This window comes from Heterodontus francisci, chromosome 1 (genome assembly GCF_036365525.1).
Source record: "Heterodontus francisci isolate sHetFra1 chromosome 1, sHetFra1.hap1, whole genome shotgun sequence".
In the NCBI taxonomy this organism is placed as follows: domain Eukaryota; kingdom Metazoa; phylum Chordata; class Chondrichthyes; order Heterodontiformes; family Heterodontidae; genus Heterodontus; species Heterodontus francisci.
The window spans coordinates 176,312,153-176,331,092 of NC_090371.1; the positions used below are offsets into that span (position 1 = coordinate 176,312,153).

Sequence of the window (18,940 nt, forward strand, 5' to 3'; positions counted from 1 at the left end):
GCGCCACTGTGGAGATGGTATCTGCTGCCAGAGGAGCATCCACCCGAGGCCTAGGAACCGCGCTGGAGCCAGGCCACAGGTAGGTCAGGGCGAGCGGGGTCTCGCAGAGTGGGAATCGTGGGGCGGGGTGTCGGCAGCTAGTACAGGGGTGTGGCTCTCAGCAGGCCCTTCCTTCTCTCGTTCAGGCACTGTGTCTTTTAATGAGGGACTCCGCACCCACTGTCCCCCCAGAGCCGGCAAGCAACTTGCAAGATTTTCCTTGCCGTGCTTCTGGGCAGCAACAGGCCCACTCCCCACTGAGCTAACTGTGGTGGTGGTGGGGATGAGGGCCTTAATTGAGCATTAGGGGGAGGTGGTGGCGTTGTGGTAATGTCACTGGATTGGTAATCCGGAGCCCAGGCTAATGCTCTGGGGACATGGGTTCCGAATCCCACCAGGGCAGATAGTGAAATTTGAATTCAATTAATAAATCTGGAATTAAAAAGAAAGCTAGTCTAATGATGACCATGAAAGCATTGATGATTGCTATAAAAACCCATCTGGTTCACTAATGTCTTTTAGGGAAGGAAATCTGCTGTCCTTACCTGGCCTGGTCTACATATGACTCCAGACCCATAGCAATGTGGTTGACTCTTAAAATGATCTCTGAAATGGCCTATCAAACCACTCAGTTCAAGGGCAATTAGGGATGGGCAATAAATGCTGGCCTAGCCAGTGACGCCCACATCCCGCAAATGAATATATAAAAAAAAATTCCCATTTAGGGGCCTCAATTGGCAGGACTTAATATTGACGGAGGCAGGAAGGTGGCGGGGTCCCCACCCACCACCATCCCACCCGATTATATGCTCTCCCGCCCTCCAAACCTGCCGCAGGGAAGCATAAATTCTCCCCAACATTTGTTTGACTTTAATTTATAAATGACAACTGTTACGACCAAGTGAGGAAGGGGTCTAGGGCCCCCATCTCAGCCTTTTCCTGGTTTGGCTGCAACTGGATTTAACTTTTAAAACACGCAGTTTTAGCTTCCCCTCAGTGAGTCCTTGGTCACTGCTCTCTAATTGTAATTGCAAAGAAATCAACCTGACAGGTTTTCTCAGATTTAAGCAAGAAGGGTGTAAGTTTATTAACCTTAAAACTCTAACTCATTTAAAACGACTAAAAATACAAGACGCGACCACGGTAGCCTGCATACACGATAAACACACACGCAAATAGAGACAGGGGAGGAGAAAGAGTTAAAGGGGAAAGGTTTAGGGTAGTAGATGGAGTTCATTTACTGGTTTTGGGTTGGATGTAAAGTCTTTGATTGAAGTTAAGTCTTGTACTTCTTGTTGGGGCCCAGTGCACACTTTCAAACTTGTTTCACCCGTCTTCTGTCTTGAGGCTTAAGTTACTTCCGTGGGTCCCTGGAACTTTGCGTGAAAGAGAGAAACAGAGAGAGGGAGTGCTCTCTTCTTGAAGTTCAATTGCAGTTTCTTCCTTTATGTGTGGCACAATTCAAAAAACTCCAGGTTGGCCAGCAGGTTAGTCACTTGACTAGCTCCTTGTTTGGAACAGCCTTGCCTGCGAGGTTTGTGGATTCCTCCAAGCTTACCAGACACTCTTAGTGGAAGTGGGGGGGGGGGGGGGGGAGGGAGGGGGTGGTGATGAAGGGTGGAATGCTGACTCTTACACATTCAATGACTCTCAGTGTCTCTTGATCATCACTACTAGCTAATTGAATCAGGGAGCACTCCCATTGTCTCTCCATGAAACTGTCTTTAAGAATGCAAATCTGCAGCCATGTTTTCACCCACTGTTCTGTGGTCTTTTTAAACAAGTTATTTCAATTTTCAGTAAATGTTCAAATAATAGTGTTCCATATGACAAAAATAATATATTTCCATCTGGCAGGTGTGGTTTCCGTCACATCGCCACATCTGGCTGAATGAAATGTTAGTGGGAGCATTTCATTATAAAATAGAAAGAAGAGAAAGTACAGGAAAACAGATATGCATTTCTCTCATTCATTCTCATTCATTCAGAAATCTTAAAATTGTTACAGTCTGTCTTTCCTTTGTAGCGGTGCTGCTTTGAACTGCCCCTTGAGGTGGGTCTGAGATAGATATGTGTTGCCCAAGGGGTTTAAAATTTCTTCACCATCAGCCTGCAATGCGTTCATGTAATTTTTGAAAAGGTTTGCAGTTTGCACATTTCCATGATTGTGTAGAGTGCCTTTGTTCCTGTTGAAGTCTGCAGGGGGGATGGTTAGATTTAATTAGCCCTGGTTTGGAGTTCAGATCATGGGAGTTGGCAGTGGGTGGATCCACTCTGATCTCTCTTTCAGTGCTTTGACGAGTCATGCAAGTGCTTTTCACTTTAGGGTATGATGGTTTCCCTTTTCTCCCGACTGTGGGGGACGACTCTTTGCTAATCTTTCCTTTGTCCTCTGGGACATTCCTGCTGCAAGGTATTTGTCCAGATTCTGTTGCAATTCCCTGCAGCACTTCGGCTAGATGAGGCATCACCTTCACAGTTTCTCTGCCCTCTTGAGGAATTTCTTTGTCCCTGCAGGTTTCTGTAAATGCTGTTAGCAACTCTGGTGGGATGCTTCTGGTGTCTGCAGTTACAGAGGAGGATGTGGGGTCTAATTTTCCAAACATTTTGGGGTAGGTTGACGGGACAAGAGGGGTTTTCATTTGGGAATCCTCTAAGATCTCCTTTAACCTGTCCTCTTTGTCTCTTTTTCCTCTTTCCTCTCAAAATTATTGCCAGCACTGTGCCTGTCTGTCTCCTTTTGTTCTCGACAGTGGCCCCTTATAAGTCACCAGCCCTCTGCTAGAGGGTCCTCCAAATACTGATACAGAACTAAGGGTTGCAGATTTCACTGTAGGCTGGGGTTTCCCCTCAACCTGACACATGTGGCAACTCCTACAGTACTTCACCACATCTTTGTGGAGTTTTGGCCAGTCAAACTGCTGTCTTATGCGGGCAATGTACAGCCATTGTAATCTCATGAGGCATTCTTAATATTTGTCTCCGACACCTCTGCGGCACCACGAACTGGTGAACTTCTATCCACTCCTTGCTCTCAGGTCTGTGAGGAGAACTCCCACTTCCTCATCAGTACCTCATTCTTTAAATAATAGCAATTAGGGCCTCCCTCTGCTTCTATTTCAGTCTGGGCAGCCTGTGCTAATTCTCTCAGTACTGGGTCAGCTTGCTGAGCCTCTGCTCAGGAAGATCCGTTTAATTCATTCCCTGGGTCTTCTAACTTTCCAAAGAAAGTTTCAGACAGACAGACCTCTTGGTCATCTATCTGCAGTGCCAATTCAGTCTCCCCTGGGGGAGCTGGTTTGTTTAGTTTAGAGATACAGCACTGAAACAGGCCCTTCGGCCCACCAAGTCTGTGCCGACCATCAACCACCCATTTATACTAATCCTACACTAATTCCATATTCCTAGCACATCCCCACCTGTCCCTATATTTCCCTACCACCTACCTATACTAGGGGCAATTTATAATGGCCAATTAACCTATCAATCTGCAAGTTTTTTGGCATGTGGGAGGAAACCGGAGCACCCGGAGGAAACCCACGCAGACACAGGGAGAACTTGCAAACTCCACACAGGCAGTACCCAGAATTGAACCCGGGTCGCTGGAGCTGTGAGGCTGCGGTGCTAACCACTGCGCCACTGTGCCGCCCGTTTGGTCATGGCCCGATTCACTACACATTCAGGGGAACTGCAGGGGACCGTCTCCTGCTACTACCCTGTCTCTCTGACCTCCTTCAGTCTCTCTATCACCACTGGGAAGCTACCACCTTCATCCCTGCCAGGTCATTACCTAGGAACAGGTCAACCCCGTCCAAAGGTAAACTAGGGACAATCCCTACGGTCACTGATATCAAAACTAGGTCGCACTCCAAGTGCACCCGGTGTAAAGGTACAGGCATATACTTTCCTCCAATACCATTCACCACCATTCTGGTATTTACCGCACTCTCTGGGGGAAAGGTCAGGCGTTTTCCCAATAAAAGGGAGCTAGTGGCCCCTGTGTCCCTGAGAATTACTATGGGCTTGCTTGCCCCACTCGAGGGATATGGGGTTACTCTCCCTTCAAACACAAAATCCTGATAACCTGCACCTACAGCAGTATGTTTTCTGGGCCTTACTACTGCTGCAGTTAAAGCCACAGCTTGTTCAGCTGTGCTTTCCATCAGGGTCCCTTCTCCTGCACTGAGCGGGCGTGCCCTGATTAATCCTATAGGCTTTTCCCATAGTTTCCAACAGTCAGCTCTCAGATGACCTGCCTTTTTACAATGGAAGTACACAGGCTTCTGGGTCTCACTCCTGCTTACAGCATCTTCGTTTTTGGCTAGAGGAGGGCCCCCTGTGTCTCCTGCTTTTCTTTCTCTCCCAGGACTGCTTGGACTCCTATCACCTTCCCACCCTTTGTCCTTTTCAGATTTGTGGGGGTGACTAGGAAAGCTTTTCCCCTGAGGAACCGACTTGTATATTAGAGCAAACTCATCAGCCAGAACTGCGTCTTGCCTCACTCTAAGCACTTTTTGTTCCTCTGCATGGGTCTTTATAGAGAGGGGAAGAGAGTTTTTAAATTCCTCTAGCAAAATCACCTCTCTGAGGTTTTCATAGCTGGGCTGCACTTTAAGAACCCTTAACTACTGATCAAAAGCCACTTGCTTACTTCTCTCAAACTCCAGGTAAGTTTGATCAGCTTGTTTCCTGAGGGTTCGTAACTTTTGGCAATAGGCTTCCGGTACTAGCTCATATGTCCCAAGGAAAGAAAAGGGGGGCAATCACTTGGCTGGGCATATACGTCAGGCCTCCAAACAGTCAGGGAGAGATAGAGGAACAGATATGTAAGCAAATCTCAGAGAGGTGTAAAAATAATAGAGTAATAATAGTAGGGGATTTCAACTTACCTAATATCAACTGGGATAGTCTTAGTGCAAAAGGCTTAAAGGGGGAGGAATTCTTAAAATGCATACAGGAGAGCTTTTTGAGCCAGTATGTAGAAAGTCCTACAAGAGAAGGGGCAGTACTGGACCTAATCGTAGGGAATGAAGCTGGACAAGTGGTAGAAGTATCAGTGGGGGTGCATTTCGTGGATAGTGACCATAACTCTGTAAGATTTAAGGTAGTTATGGAAAAGGGCAAAGACGGGCCAGAAATAAAGGTACTGAATTGGGGGAAGGCCGATAAAAGAGGATCTGGCCAAAGTGGACTGGGAGCACCTACTTGTAGGAAAGTCTACATCAGGCCATTGGGAGTCATTCAAAGAGGAAATAGTGAGGGTTCAGCGCCAACATGTACCCATTAAGGTGAAGGGTAGGACCATCAAGCCCAGGGAACCCTGGATGTCAAGGGATATAGAGTATTGGATCAGGAAGAAAAAGGAGGCTTATGGCAGATTCGGAGCACTGAAAACAGAGGAAGCATTAGAGGAGTATAGAGAGTGTAGGGGGGTACTTAAAAAAGTAATTAGGAGAGCGAAGAGGGGATATGAAAAAACATTGGCGGTCAATATAAAGGAAAATTCTAAGGCGTTTTATAAGTTTATTAAGGGCAAGAGGATAACCAGGGAAAGAGTAGGGCTCATTAGGGACCAAAGTGGCAATTTGTGTGTGGAGCCGGAGGACATAGGTGAGGTTTTAAATTATTACTTTTCATCTGTTTTCACTGTGGAGAACGACGATGTAGGTGTAGCAATCAGGGATGGGGATTGCGATATACTTGAACATATTAACATTGAATAGGAGGAAGTATTAGATGTTTTGGCAGGATTAAAAGTAGATAAATCCCCAGGCCCAGATGAAATGTATCCCAGGCTGTTATGTGAGGCAAGGGAGGTGATAGCAGGGGCTCTGACACAAATTTTCAAATCCTCTCTGGCCACGGGAGAGGTGCCAGAGGCCTGGAGGACAGCGAATGTGGTACCATTATTCAAGAAGGGTAGCAGGGATAGACCAGGTAATTACAGGCTGGTGAATCTAACAGCAGTCGTTGGGAAACTATTGGAAAAAATTCTGAGGGACAGGATTAATCTCCACTTGGAGAGGCAGGGAATAATCAGGGGTAGTCAGCACGGCTTTGTCAGGGGGAGATCGTGTCTAACTAACTTGATTGAATTTTTCGAGGAGGTGACTAGATGTATAGATGAGGGTAAAGTAGTTGATGTAGTCTACATGGACTTCAGTAAGACTTTTGATAAGGTCCCACATTGGAGATTGGTTAAGAAGGTACGAGCTCATGGGATCCAGGGCAATTTGGCAAATTGGATCCAAAATTGGCTTAGTGTCAGGAAACAGAGGGTAATGGTCGAGGGTTGTTTTTGCGAGTGGAAGCCTGTGACCAGTGAGTGGTGTACCACAGGGATCGGTGCTGAGACCTTTGCTGTTTGCAATGTACATTAATGATTTAGACGTGAATATAGGAGGTATGATAAGTAAGTTTGCAGATGACACAAAAATTGGTGGTGTCTTAAATAGTGAGGAGGAAAGCCTTAGATTACAGGACGATATAGATGGGCTGGTAAGATGGGCGGAGCTGTGGCAAATGGAATTTAATCCTGAGAAGTATGAAGTGATGCATTTTGGGAGGACTAACAAGGCAAGGGAATATACAATGGATGGTAGGAACCTAGGAAGTACAGAAGGTCAGAGAGACCTTGGTGTACTTGTCCATACGTCACTGAAGGCAGCAGCACAGGCAGATAAGGTGGTTAGGAAGGCAGATGGGATACTTGCCTGTATTAGCCGAGGCATAGAATATAAGAGCAAGGAGGTTATGATGGAGCTGTATAAAACGCTAGTTAGGCCACAGCTGGAGTACTGTGTACAGTTCTGGGCACCACACTATAGGAAAGATGTGATTGCACTGGAGAGAGTGCAGAGCAGATTCACCAGGATGTTGCCTGGGCTGGAGCACTTCAGCTATGAAGAGAGACTGAAAAGGCAAGGGTTGTTTTCCTTGGAGCAGAGAAGGATGAGGGGGGGACCTGATTGAGGGAGACAAAATTATGAGGGGCATTGATAGATTAGATAGGAAGAAACTTTTTCCCTTAGTGGAGGGGTCAATAACCAGGGGGCATAGATTTAAGGTAAGGGGCAGGAGGTTTTGAGGGGATTTGAGTAAAAACAATTTCACCCAGAGGGTGGTTGGAATCTGGAATGCACTGCCTGAAGGGGTGGTATAGGCAGAAACCCTCACAACATTTAAGAAATATTTAGATGAGCAGTTGAAATGCCATAGCAAACAAGGCTACGGGCCAAGTGCTGGAAAATGGGACTAGAATAGTTAGGTGCTTGATGGCCGGCAGAGACACGATGGGCCAAAGGGCCTGTTTCTGTGCAGTATAACTCTATGACAGCATTTTTTGTCAGTTCACAATTTGATGAACTCTCATCTGGCAACAGGGAATACAGCTCATGGGCTTTTCCTGTTAGCTTACTTTGCACCAGAAGATTCCAGCTCTTAGCTGGCCATTTTAACTGCCTTGCCAGTTTCTCAAAAGACACAAAAAATGCTTCCACGTCTCCCCCATTGAATTTTAGAATCAATTGGGAAAATTTTAAAAATTCTATACACAGCCCCGCACTTGTATTTTCCATGCTTTCACTGAGGTTACCCCCAGTTAACTCAAGCCGCCTCAGCTCTCTTTCCTCCCATTCCTTCTGCAAATTTCTTTCTCCCTCATTTTCTTTCTCCTGTCTCTTCCTTTCTCTCACTCTTTCCCTATCTTCTAATTCAAGTTTCCTCTGTTCCAATTGTATCTTTGCTAGCAATACCCTGTCGGAGACTATTTCTAATCCTGTCTCTGCTTCCTCAGATTAGAGGCAAAAATGGTTAGCCACTAATTTTAGGAGTTCTGATTTCCTAGCCTTGGCACGGAGAGTGATCTGCTGAGCACTGCTCAGCCATATTCCTCAACTCTTCCATAGGCAGTGCCTTTCACTTATCCCAAGTTACTTCACCCTGGCGTGGGGGGGTGGGGGAATGCTGGCTCTTACACATTCATGACTCTCAATGTCTCTTGATCATCACTATTGGCAAAACCCATCCGGCTAATTGAATCAGGGAGTACTCCCATTGTCTCTCCATTAAACTGTCTTTCAGAATGCAAATGTGCCACCATGTTTTCACCCACTGTTCTGTGGTCTTTTTAAACAAGTTATTTCAACGTCCAGTAAACATTCAAATAATAATTGGGACAAAGGAAACCAAACAGGTATCTGTCCCAATTATATAAAACTATTAATCATCCATAGTATTTAAAGCACAGGTTTCTGCTGATCCTCAGAAACCAGGACCAGTGAATCAAAGCAAAAGTTCACCTCTTCATTAAAATGTTGGTTGCCATGGACACAAATCCTTAGTTTGTCACCTGCTTTGCCTCCTATCCATAATCAAGTTTAACTTGTTTCTAAAACCTGGATGGTCAATAACATTTTTTCCCCTTTATTGTCTGTGGTCATTACTTGAATTGACTAATTCTTGAACAAAACAAGCAGCCTGTTTCCATCCAACTTGTAGGAGGGTTGCATTCCAGAACACGTTAAATGTGAATTCATCCATATGGTTCTGTGAGAAAACGATGTAAGGGAAGGGGCAGGAAAACGGAATTGGAGAGCTGAAGTTGAAGAGTTGCACTGGCACAGGCACAAGAGCCAAATGACCTCCTTCTACACTGTTATTTCTGTGTCTATGAACTTTATAAAACAGGTTTTGCTGTAGATTGAAATTATACCATTAGTAATTATGTATTATTATTTGTACTGTTTCTCCTCAGCACTTTATTTGGCATCCTATGAGAGTGAAAGCCCTGAGAACCACGTTGAGAAGGAGAGATGGAAAACTCTAAGGTAGACACCAAAGCTCATTAAACCAGCTGTTTTAGTATCTGGGTAATTATAAGGAAAAGCATATACTTAAACCCCTGCATAAATTCCAGATAATTACATATTTCTCTTTACTTATTTTTGTTTGAGGATCAATGGGATCAATGTGTTTTTGATCTGTTTACTTAGTGATTTTGTGCTTTTATTTTAAATCTCCACTGAAAGTTTGCCAAACCATAGCAAAGACCTGAGATTGAAAAATTGAAAACAAAAGGAAATCTTGCAATTGGTCTGTAAATGGATTGTAATCACACTAATCCCTTCGTCAGCAGTAGTATGATGCAGACATTCCGCAAAGGGTTCTGCCCATCCCATATAATTTCAGTGCGTGTCTCCTGCATAATGGGTAAGTGCAGAGCTTCATCAGGAACACTGTAACTTCATTATTCATCACATTAATCACAAAGAAATGATTGGAAGAAAAATCTATGGATTAAACAGGAGTATGTAAACTTCGTATCTTATACTTATCCCTACTCCCAAGCTCACCTGAGCATTGTTTTTTATATCAAAAGAGTCCGTCAACACATAGGTTTAAGACTTAGCGGCCGGGATTTTATTCTGGCGACAGGGAGTCACGACATCCAGAAAAAGCGACCCTGAGGCCCCTGCTTCGCCTCTTCTCTGGAAGGCCTGCTGAGTCTAGTGCCAATCAGGCAGTTAAATGGACAGCAGCGGGCCTTCCACAGGATCAAGGACCCTGTCACTGGAAGTCCTGCCCTTGGAGAGTTGCCAGTCAATCAGAGGCTGGCAGCTACAGTGCTACTGTGGAGGGGGTGGCTGCTGCTGGGGAGGCCGAGGAGCATCGCTGCACCCAGGCCTCAGGTGAGTCAGGGGGAGAGGGTTCTCGCAGGGTGGGGGTCACGGTGAATGGGGGTGTAAGGGGGTCAGCAGCAAGGGAAGGGAGTGGCTCCCAGCGAGCCCTCCCCTTCCTGATGTCAAGTCTCATGTTCAGGCAGTAAGTGCCTTTTAACGAACAACCCCACCCCTGGAGCTGGGAAGCAGCCTGCACGGTTTTTCATGCTGTGCTTCCCATGCAGTGACAGGGCCGCCCACCGCCCAGCTAATTGCAGCGACGGCGGGAAAAGGCTCTTAATTGGGGATTAATTGCCCAGTTAAGGGCCTCAATTGATGGCAGGGAGGGATGACCCTTCCCACCCCCGACTAAATTTTGGCAGAGGCAGGATGGTGGTGGTGATGGTGGTGGTGGTGGTGGGAACCCCCACCACCACCCCCCCCCACCCCCACCACCACCATCCCACCCCATTTTATGCTCTCCCTGCCTCCAAACCCGCCATGAGGAGAGCATAAAATTACCCCATCATATCTTCAAGATGTAAAGCGATTACAATATTGATCTACTCTCTAACAGCACACATTTATATTTATATAATGCCTATAAAGTAATAAAATCATCCCAAACAAAAACATTACCAAACAAAATTTAACACCGAGCCACATCAGGCAATGTTAGGGCAGATGACCAAAAGCTTGGTCAAAAATATTCAGTACTTACAGCTGTGGAAGTACCTGAAATAGTAATCTACCTAAAACAGACTTTGAATACCGTCTGGTGACATGATTACTGAGCAATTATTTTTCATCACAAAATTTAAAATGGGCATCATTCCTTCAAGTTTCTATTTGACAAAAACAATGTATTTCTTTTTCTTTCAGATCAACACTTCTAACTAGGGTTTAGCATGTGGGACATAAACCAGTCTATAATTGGCCCCAAATGTAAGATGTTTTGCAATAACTGGTCTCTGAGAACAACAGACTTCAACATGCAGTCGTGTCAAACTCTCAAGTCAGCACTAAGGAGGATTAATCTCAGCGAGAGCAAAACAGACATTGGATATCCTTATTTCATCGGTCGCAGATTAGATTAGAATGTGTGATTATTTTTTTGTTTATCTTGATATTAGCTAATTTATTATGAACTGAACTTTGAGAGTGTGCTCATGGTTGCGCATCTCAGTATTAGCTCTCAAGTTGTGGACTGAATCCCAGAGTTTGCAGCTGGTTATTTTCTGCTGTTTTAGACAGAAGCTCAGAACTCGGTGCTGGTCTCCACCTGGTCTACTGATTATTGGAATTAAAACTGAAACCTGTGTTGACTGCTGGTTAGCCAACTAAGTATAATGGAAAAAAGATTGCTAATATAACGATGTTCATGACAATGGTTATACGAATATAGTACTGGAATGCAATAGATTTGTGTGATATGGGAAGCTAGTTATATCCATGACCAAACTGTTTACATAGAACACTTTGTAAATATTCCACATTGCCATGTGAGTCACATCTGTATAGGTTTTAGCACACTGATATTTAAAATAACACTAAAGAATGGAAATGGTAGAATGCATTATTTTGGCATATGAAAGAATTAAAGAGCTTTTTCATTGCTTTTAGAATTTATTTGGTACTTTTCATTTACTTAGACTAAACCACTGACACAAAATCAATGTACCTTATCAGCAGCAGTAATGCAGACTTGTTCTGCAGGAACACTTGCAGCAGATTCATTGATGAAATTGTAAGTGGTCAATCACCCTACAAAATGCACTCTTCTGAGAGTCACATCAGCATTAGGATTGTACAATACCTATTTTGTTAGATGTCTTTGACTTGCTTTCAGTAGCTGAAAGCACTTAAAAAAATTAATTCCAGATGTGTCCTGAAAGACATCACAGGACTGTTTAAAAAAAATTGAATGCGGTTCAGAAAAGTTTAAATGCCAGTGATTCACTAATGGAACTGAGAAGATAATGTACATGTTTTTGTAAGGCATTTGAATGAAGACTGAAATTTTGCAGGCGTTTTGTCCTGCCATTATCTTTTTGTGCTTTTTTTAAAATTATAAGAAGTCACAATATTGTGGTTAACTTATCTGTGTATATAGTTTATACTTTTATGTGTACATCATAATGTATTTTAAGTGCCAAGATTGCTTAGAAATGGATTTTTTTTTTAATTTATGTAGTTCAAATGGAGATTTTGTAAATAGTGAAGGTTTTCTTCTTTCACCTAGTGTACAAATGAAGTTGTTTTGTTCTGAATTTTTGGCATAGCTCAATCTGCAGATTACTGAAGCAATAGTGAAAGATTATTCTAGTCATGCATTGCCAGCTTTGACAATTTTATGCAGCAACACACAGCATTTCTGCCAGCAAATGACTATTAGAAAGTCTATTTGTATGTAGAGGACAGCAGGCACCATTAGTCCTATATGGCAGGAGTCTTCCGGGCACCCACAATTCATACAACACAAGTTACCTCCTGGATATCAACCTAGTCTCCACTCCCCAGTGTTGCCCAGAATGGGGTTCAAACCCTGCACCTTCTGACTCAGAAGTGGGAATGTTATGACTAAACCAAAGGCTCAACTTGCCAATTCATGCTAGTTACATATTATCATTCTTTTGTGGACAGAACACAGAGTTAGATTTTGCTGCCAAAGTTACACTAAATAAATGTAGTAAATATCTATACACGTGGAAAATTGCAATCTGGATTTCTGCTGAATTGACCGAACACATTACATATACTAGTGCAGAGAACAGATAGGTATTGACCCAAAATTCAAAACTGAGGTAACTTAAATTGGGTAATTTTGGGTTTATCTGGGAATCCCCAATTGAATTATCCCATTGATTAGCGCATTGAATTAACTTCATCTGAACCACTTTGTGCTGAGATGAAGTTGCCCTTTTTTATAAGCACGCATTCTTGGAGTGACAAGATCATATATTACAGAACTGTTTCAGTATCTATCCACAGTGGTCCTTTTAGTCATGGTAGCTCACAGGTTTCTATCAGACCTATAATAAAGAAATGGGACTTATTTGATTTTACAACTGATGGTTTATTAGGGCATTGATCCTAGCTTATCTATCAGATAGTGGAGTAGACAGTAGTGGGTATTCATCCATTTTGTAGCTATTTGCTGGAGTGGGAAATATGCCTTTGTTCTCGAGTAATCCAAGGAATAAACAACCTGCACCCATGTACAAATGTTCATGGAAAAAATGTTTGTATTATGTTTTTATTCTGACAGAGATCTTACTAAACTGATTTTTGGACTCCCAGATTTTGGATTAAAAAAGGTAAAATATTCGGTTGATGTTCTATTTGACAACATAACTTATACACAATGCAGCCTGTGTCGCAACCTGGAATGAATGAAAATTCCTTTGGATTTCAAGGAAGCTTTTGGGCATGCCAAACTTTCAGCAACCAGCACGAGTGAAAAAAAGTGACTGGTTTGTTTCTATGAAATAAATGTTGTTAACAATTTCATCTTGGCTGTGAACCAAGTATTAGCTCATCTCAAGATTTTTTTCTATTACTTCATTATCTGTTGCCTTTTTGCTTTTAAAGTTCTTTAATGAATGCGGGGCATTTATGTCAAAGTGAACCATATGAACCCATAAATTGTTAACTGTTCTGACTATGCAGAGGTTTCGAATATTAAAAATACCCATGCTTTGATCACAGAAAATGTTGAATATGGAGGGATCAGTTGCTATGTCTAAAGGGTATATTGTAGAAACAAATTAAATAAATTGTTCATAGAATTTTACTCAATCCTCCAGCTCTTACGTGTCTTTTTTAAAAACGTACTGAACACAATGGGCCAGATTTGGCTGTAAAGTAACAGTGAGGCTAACTTGTAAATCGGAAGCCAACTTCCAGCAATACTTTGCTTCTTCAAAAGCTACACGATAATGGCAGCTCACTGAGAGACTTGCCATTGAAATACATGGAACGGTGTGATGTCGTCTGATACGTACCCATTAAACTCACCAGAAAAAGTTAGAGCTTGTCCACTCCAATGTAGATAAAGATGTTAATGGCGTGCTGAGCCTTAATTACTGTCAAACAACCTCTCTGGCACAGAAAATTAACATGCGGCGTCTCATTCCTTCAGATTTTAATTATTATTGAATTTTTTTTTTTAATTAATAAATGTTTCTTTTACTTTTTCTATCTCATTTCTCTCTCTCATAATCCATCTTGCTTTCCCTCTCTTTATTCACTTTCTATGCCTGATTTGACATTCACTATTCTAATTGCACTTCCTGGTTCTGATTAACTATTTTTCAGTTTGATTCGTTGAGGCACGCAGTTGCTTGCCCTATTCACACAGATACCAAATGTTGTACAGAGAATGCAGCGCTTCCTCGATAACAGTTTATTTAATTTTCACACATATGCTGATGCCACTCAGCTTTACCTCACCATGACTTCTCTTGACTCCTCCACTGTTGCTAAATTATCAGACTGCTGATCTGACATTCAATACTCAACGCGCAGAAATTTCTTCCAAATAAATATTAGGAAGACTGAAGCTATTTTATTTGGTCCCTGCTCCAAACTCTGTTCCCCAGCTATTGACTCCATCCCTGTCTGAGATTAAGCCAGTCTGTTCACAACCTTGGTGTCACATTTAACCCTGCGATGAGCTTCTGGCCTCTTTCGTGCCATGACTAAGACCACATGCTTCAACCTTCGTAACATTGCCCGGCTTCACCCCTGTCTCAACTCATCAGCTGCTGAACTCCTCGTTCATGCCTTTTGTTACCTTTAGACTTGATTATTTCAATGCACTATTGCCTGATCTCCGACATTCTATTCTCCCTAAACTTAAGATCATCCAAAACTCTGCTGCCTGTGTTTTAATTCGCACCAGGTCTTGTTCCCCTATCACCCCTGTGCTCACTGACTTACATTGGCTCATAGTCAAGCAATGTCTTGATTTTATAATTCTCATGCTTGTTTTCAAATCCGTCCATGGCCTCGCCCTTCCCTATCTCTGTAATCTCCTCCAGCCCCACAACCCTCCAAGATATTTTCACTCCTCTAATTCTGGCCTGTTATGCATCCCTGATTTTAATCGCTCCACTATTGGTGGTCATGCCTTCAGTTGCCTAGGCCCCAAGTTCCACAATACCCTCCCTCTGCCTATCCACCTCACTTTCCTCTAAGACACTCCTTAAAATCTACCTCTTTGACCAACCTTTTGGTCATCTGACCTAATATCTCCATTTGTCGCTCTATGTCATACTTTGGCCAGAATTTTACGCTGGGCGGACGGGAGCCAGACTTCGACGTAAATGTTGGTGCCAAGCCCGCTTCCGCCCAGCCTGGGGATCCGTCCTGTATTTTACGGATCCCCAGGCTTTAATTGGCCCGAGACGGGACTTCCACCCACTTGAGGGAGGAGGTTCCGCCTCAGTGAGCTGCCGGCCAATCAGCGGACCAGCAGCTTTTAGTCTCAGCAGCTCCACTGGGAGCGGTGGCCACTGCTGGGATTGCAGCCCATCCGACCGAGGAGGATACCATGGAGCCGGGACTGAAGGTAAGTTTGAGTTGCCTCACCAGGGGAATCGGTCGTGCACTGGTGAGGCTAGGGTGGTTGTTTGGGGGGAGGGCGGCGTCTTGGATCCCAGGGTTGGGTTGGGAGGCGGGGGCGGCCACAATCGAGCACCCTGTGCCCGATTGCCAGGCCCCCCCCCCGGGGTGCGGAAAGGCCGGCAACTATAGCTGAGCAGCCTTTCACGTCCCCGGCACACCCACTTGCCACAGGTAAAATACCGTGGAGGCGGGTAAGGGCCCTTAAGTGGCCGCTTAAGGGTCTTGATTGGCCTTGGGCGGGCCGCTTCTCACCCACCCCCGCCGGACCTCTGTAAACTTGGTCGGAGGCGGAATCGGGGCGGTTAGGCCTCCCGGAGCCTGCTGCTCAATTTTATGCCGTCCCCACACCACCATCCAACTCGCTGGGGCAGCGTAAAATTCTGGCCTTTGTATTATAATGTTCCTGTAAAGTGCCTTGGGATGTTTTATTACTTTTAAGGTGCTATATAAATATAAGATTTTTTTAGATTTAGAGATAAACCACTGAATCAGGCCCTTTGAGTCTGTGCCGACCATTAACTACCCATTTATACTAATCCTACACTAATCCCATATTCCTATCACATCCTCACCTGTCCCTATATCTTCCCTTACCACCTACCTATACTAGGGGCAATTTATAATGGCCAATTTACCTATCAACCTGCAAGTCTTTTGGCTGTGGGAGGAAACCGGAGCACCCGGAGGAAACCCACGCAGACACAGGGAGAACTTGCAAACTCCACACAGGCAGTACCCTGAATTGAACCCGGGTCGCTGGAACTGTGAGGCTGCGGTGCTAACCACTGCGCCACTGTGCCGCCCATAAGTTATTGTTGTTGTGCAAAAGCCCATAGAATGTGGGCAAGTGCAAGTGGAATGGACAGCTTGTGCCATTCGTTCACCACCGAGTACAAAATCTGGCCCAATGATTGGTATTTTGGGGGAAAATGAGCAAGATTAAATTTTCAATCAAAAGCTGAAACTAGTATTTAAAAAAGTAAAGCAATGTTATTTGATTGACCACTAGATTTTTTTTCTGAAACTGAGAAACCAGAGGGAGAGGCCAATGCACGTACTGCAGGGCACCACAAAGATTGAAAAGAAGTAAAACAATGTTAAGGTGACTTCAACCTGGTTTAAAAGCCTGAATACTGTAGGCAGAAGGAAAGACTAAGAGATTGGATGGACTGAGGCTTTATATAGTATTGAATGTTTTAATGTGTTGGAATAGTTATGGCTATTGTATTTCACAGAATCACGGAGATCAGAGATGATTAAGATTAGAGGGAGAAGTGGACTGAGTGTTAACAAATGAAAAAGGATTGAGAACAGGGGTTGATAAGATTTGTGAGAATAATCTTTGGGTAGATTTTCATATTCACTACCTGGCTTTAAGCCTCATCTGAGTAAAAAGCAAAGGAAGAAAGCAGTCAGGAAGCATCAAACACTGGTAACAGAACCCTGATTTTATTTCTTCAATTTAATTTAATGGAAGGAAAAACAGGTGGATTCTGTTATGGGCATTTTATTCTCTACATGAGATTTTCCTTTCTATGCTCTGCTTAGACAATGTTTAATGCTCAGTGGTAAAGAAAATTACCCCTATGTCTGTAAAGAATGACAAGAAACAAGATTTTCACTGCTCCGTTGAAAGCTACGGTGTAGATTAAGGTCCTGTGATAAAATTACTGCACTGACAGTGAACTGGATGTTGTTAACACTGAGGGTGTGTGACCTGAAAAAAGCTGATGAATACAGGGTGGAATAATTCATAAAAGAATAAATAGAGTTGGTTGATGAGTCAATGAAATCATTGACATGAAGAGCAAACCCAGTCAGTGATAAATTCAATTACAACACAAATAGAGTGACTTCAAAGGACAGCAGATGCTTATGAAATTTGTTTTGGTGCCTTGTTAACTTATGTAGATGTGCACAATGCTAAATCATGTTAAAGATTTTAAGATAGGTCTACAAACCAGGACACAGTTCCAGAGACATTATCTAGACCAACAAGTGCACAAATGGAAATAAAAACAAGAAAAACATACATAGAGAACATAGAAAATAAGAGCAGGAGTAGGCCATTCAGCCCTTCAGGCCTGCTCTGCCATTCAAAAAAGATCATGGCTGAAGGTCTAATTCAGTACCCTGTTCCTGCTTTTTCCACATATCCCTTGATCTTTCTTTTTCTTTCTTTTGGGCCTCCTTATCTCGAGAGACAATGGATACGCGCCTGGAGGTGGTCAGTGGTTTGTGAAGCAGCGCCTGGAGTGGCTATAAAGGCCAATTCTGGAGTGACAGGCTCTTCCACAGGTGCTGCAGAGAAATTTGTTTGTTGGGGCTGTTGCACAGTTGGCTCTCCCCTTGCGCCTCTGTCTTTTTTCCTGCCAACTACTAAGTCTCTTCGACTCGCCACAATTTAGCCCTGTCTTTATGGCTGCCCGCCAGCTCTGGCGAATGCTGGCAACTGACTCCCACGACTTGTGATCAATGTCACACGATTTCATGTCGCGTTTGCAGACGTCTTTATAACGGAGACATGGACGGCCGGTGGGTCTGATACCAGTGGCGAGCTCGCTGTACAATGTGTCTTTGGGGATCCTGCCATCTTCCATGCGGCTCACATGGCCACATATCCCTTGATCCCTTTGGCATTAAGAAATATATCTGCTGTAGAGAATTCCATAGGTTCACCACCCTCTGAGTGAAGAAATTTCTCCTCATCTCGGTTCTAAATGGCACACCCCGTATCCTGAGACTGTGACCCCTGATTCTGGATTCCCCAGCCATCGGGAACATCTCCCTGCATTTAGCCTGTCTAGTCCTGTTAGAATTTTATAGGTTTCTATGAGATCCCTTCTCATTCTTCTAAACGCTAGTGAATATAGGTCTAGTTGACTCAATCTCTCCTCATACGTCAATCCTGCCATCCTAGGAATCAGCCTAGTAAATCTTCTTTGCACTCCCTCTATGGCAAGAACATCCTTCCTCAGATAAGGAGACCAAAACTGCACACAATATTCCAGATGTGGTCTCACCAAGGCCCTGTATAACTGCAGTAAGACATCCTTGCTCCTGTACTCAAATCTTCTTGCAATGAAGCCCAACATACCATTCACCTTCCTAAGGTGCTTGCTGCACCCGAATGCTTCCTTTCCCTTTCCCGATCTATCACCATTTAGATAATAATCTGCCTTTCTGTTTTTACAACCAAAGTGGATAACTTCACATTTATCCACGTTATACTGCACCTGCCATGCATGTGCCCACTCACCCAACTTGTCCAAATCACATTGGAGCCTCTTTGCATCCTCCTCACAGCTCACTTTCCCCCCCAGCTTTGTGTTGTCTTCAAACCTGGAAATGTTATATTTAGTTCCCTCACCCAGGTCATTAATATATATTGTGAATAGCTGGGGCCCAACCACTGATCCCTGCAGTACCTCACTAGTCACTGCCTGCCACCCGGAAAAAGACCCATTTATTCCTACTGTCTGTTTCCTATCTAGATTAGAGATACAGCACTGAAACAGGCCCTTCGGCCCACCGAGTCTATGCCGACCATCAACCACCCATTTATACTAATCCTACACTAATCCCATATTCGTACCACATCCCCAGCTATCCCT

General features: G+C 43.8%; 1 protein-coding gene across 2 annotated transcripts in view; it reads left to right on the forward strand.

Annotated features, from left to right (window-relative positions):
• rasgef1ba (RasGEF domain family, member 1Ba) overlaps positions 1-11,947 on the forward strand; it is a 106,382-nt gene extending 94,435 nt beyond the window's left edge. For both annotated transcript variants that reach the window (XM_068015051.1, XM_068015043.1), the window contains 2 exons: positions 8,795-8,867; positions 10,581-11,947. In XM_068015051.1, coding sequence (XP_067871152.1) covers positions 8,795-8,867; positions 10,581-10,605 — 98 coding nt within the window. In that variant the 3' untranslated portion in view covers positions 10,606-11,947. The remainder of the gene's footprint in view (positions 1-8,794; positions 8,868-10,580) is intronic.
• Positions 11,948-18,940: the final 6,993 nt, after the last annotated feature.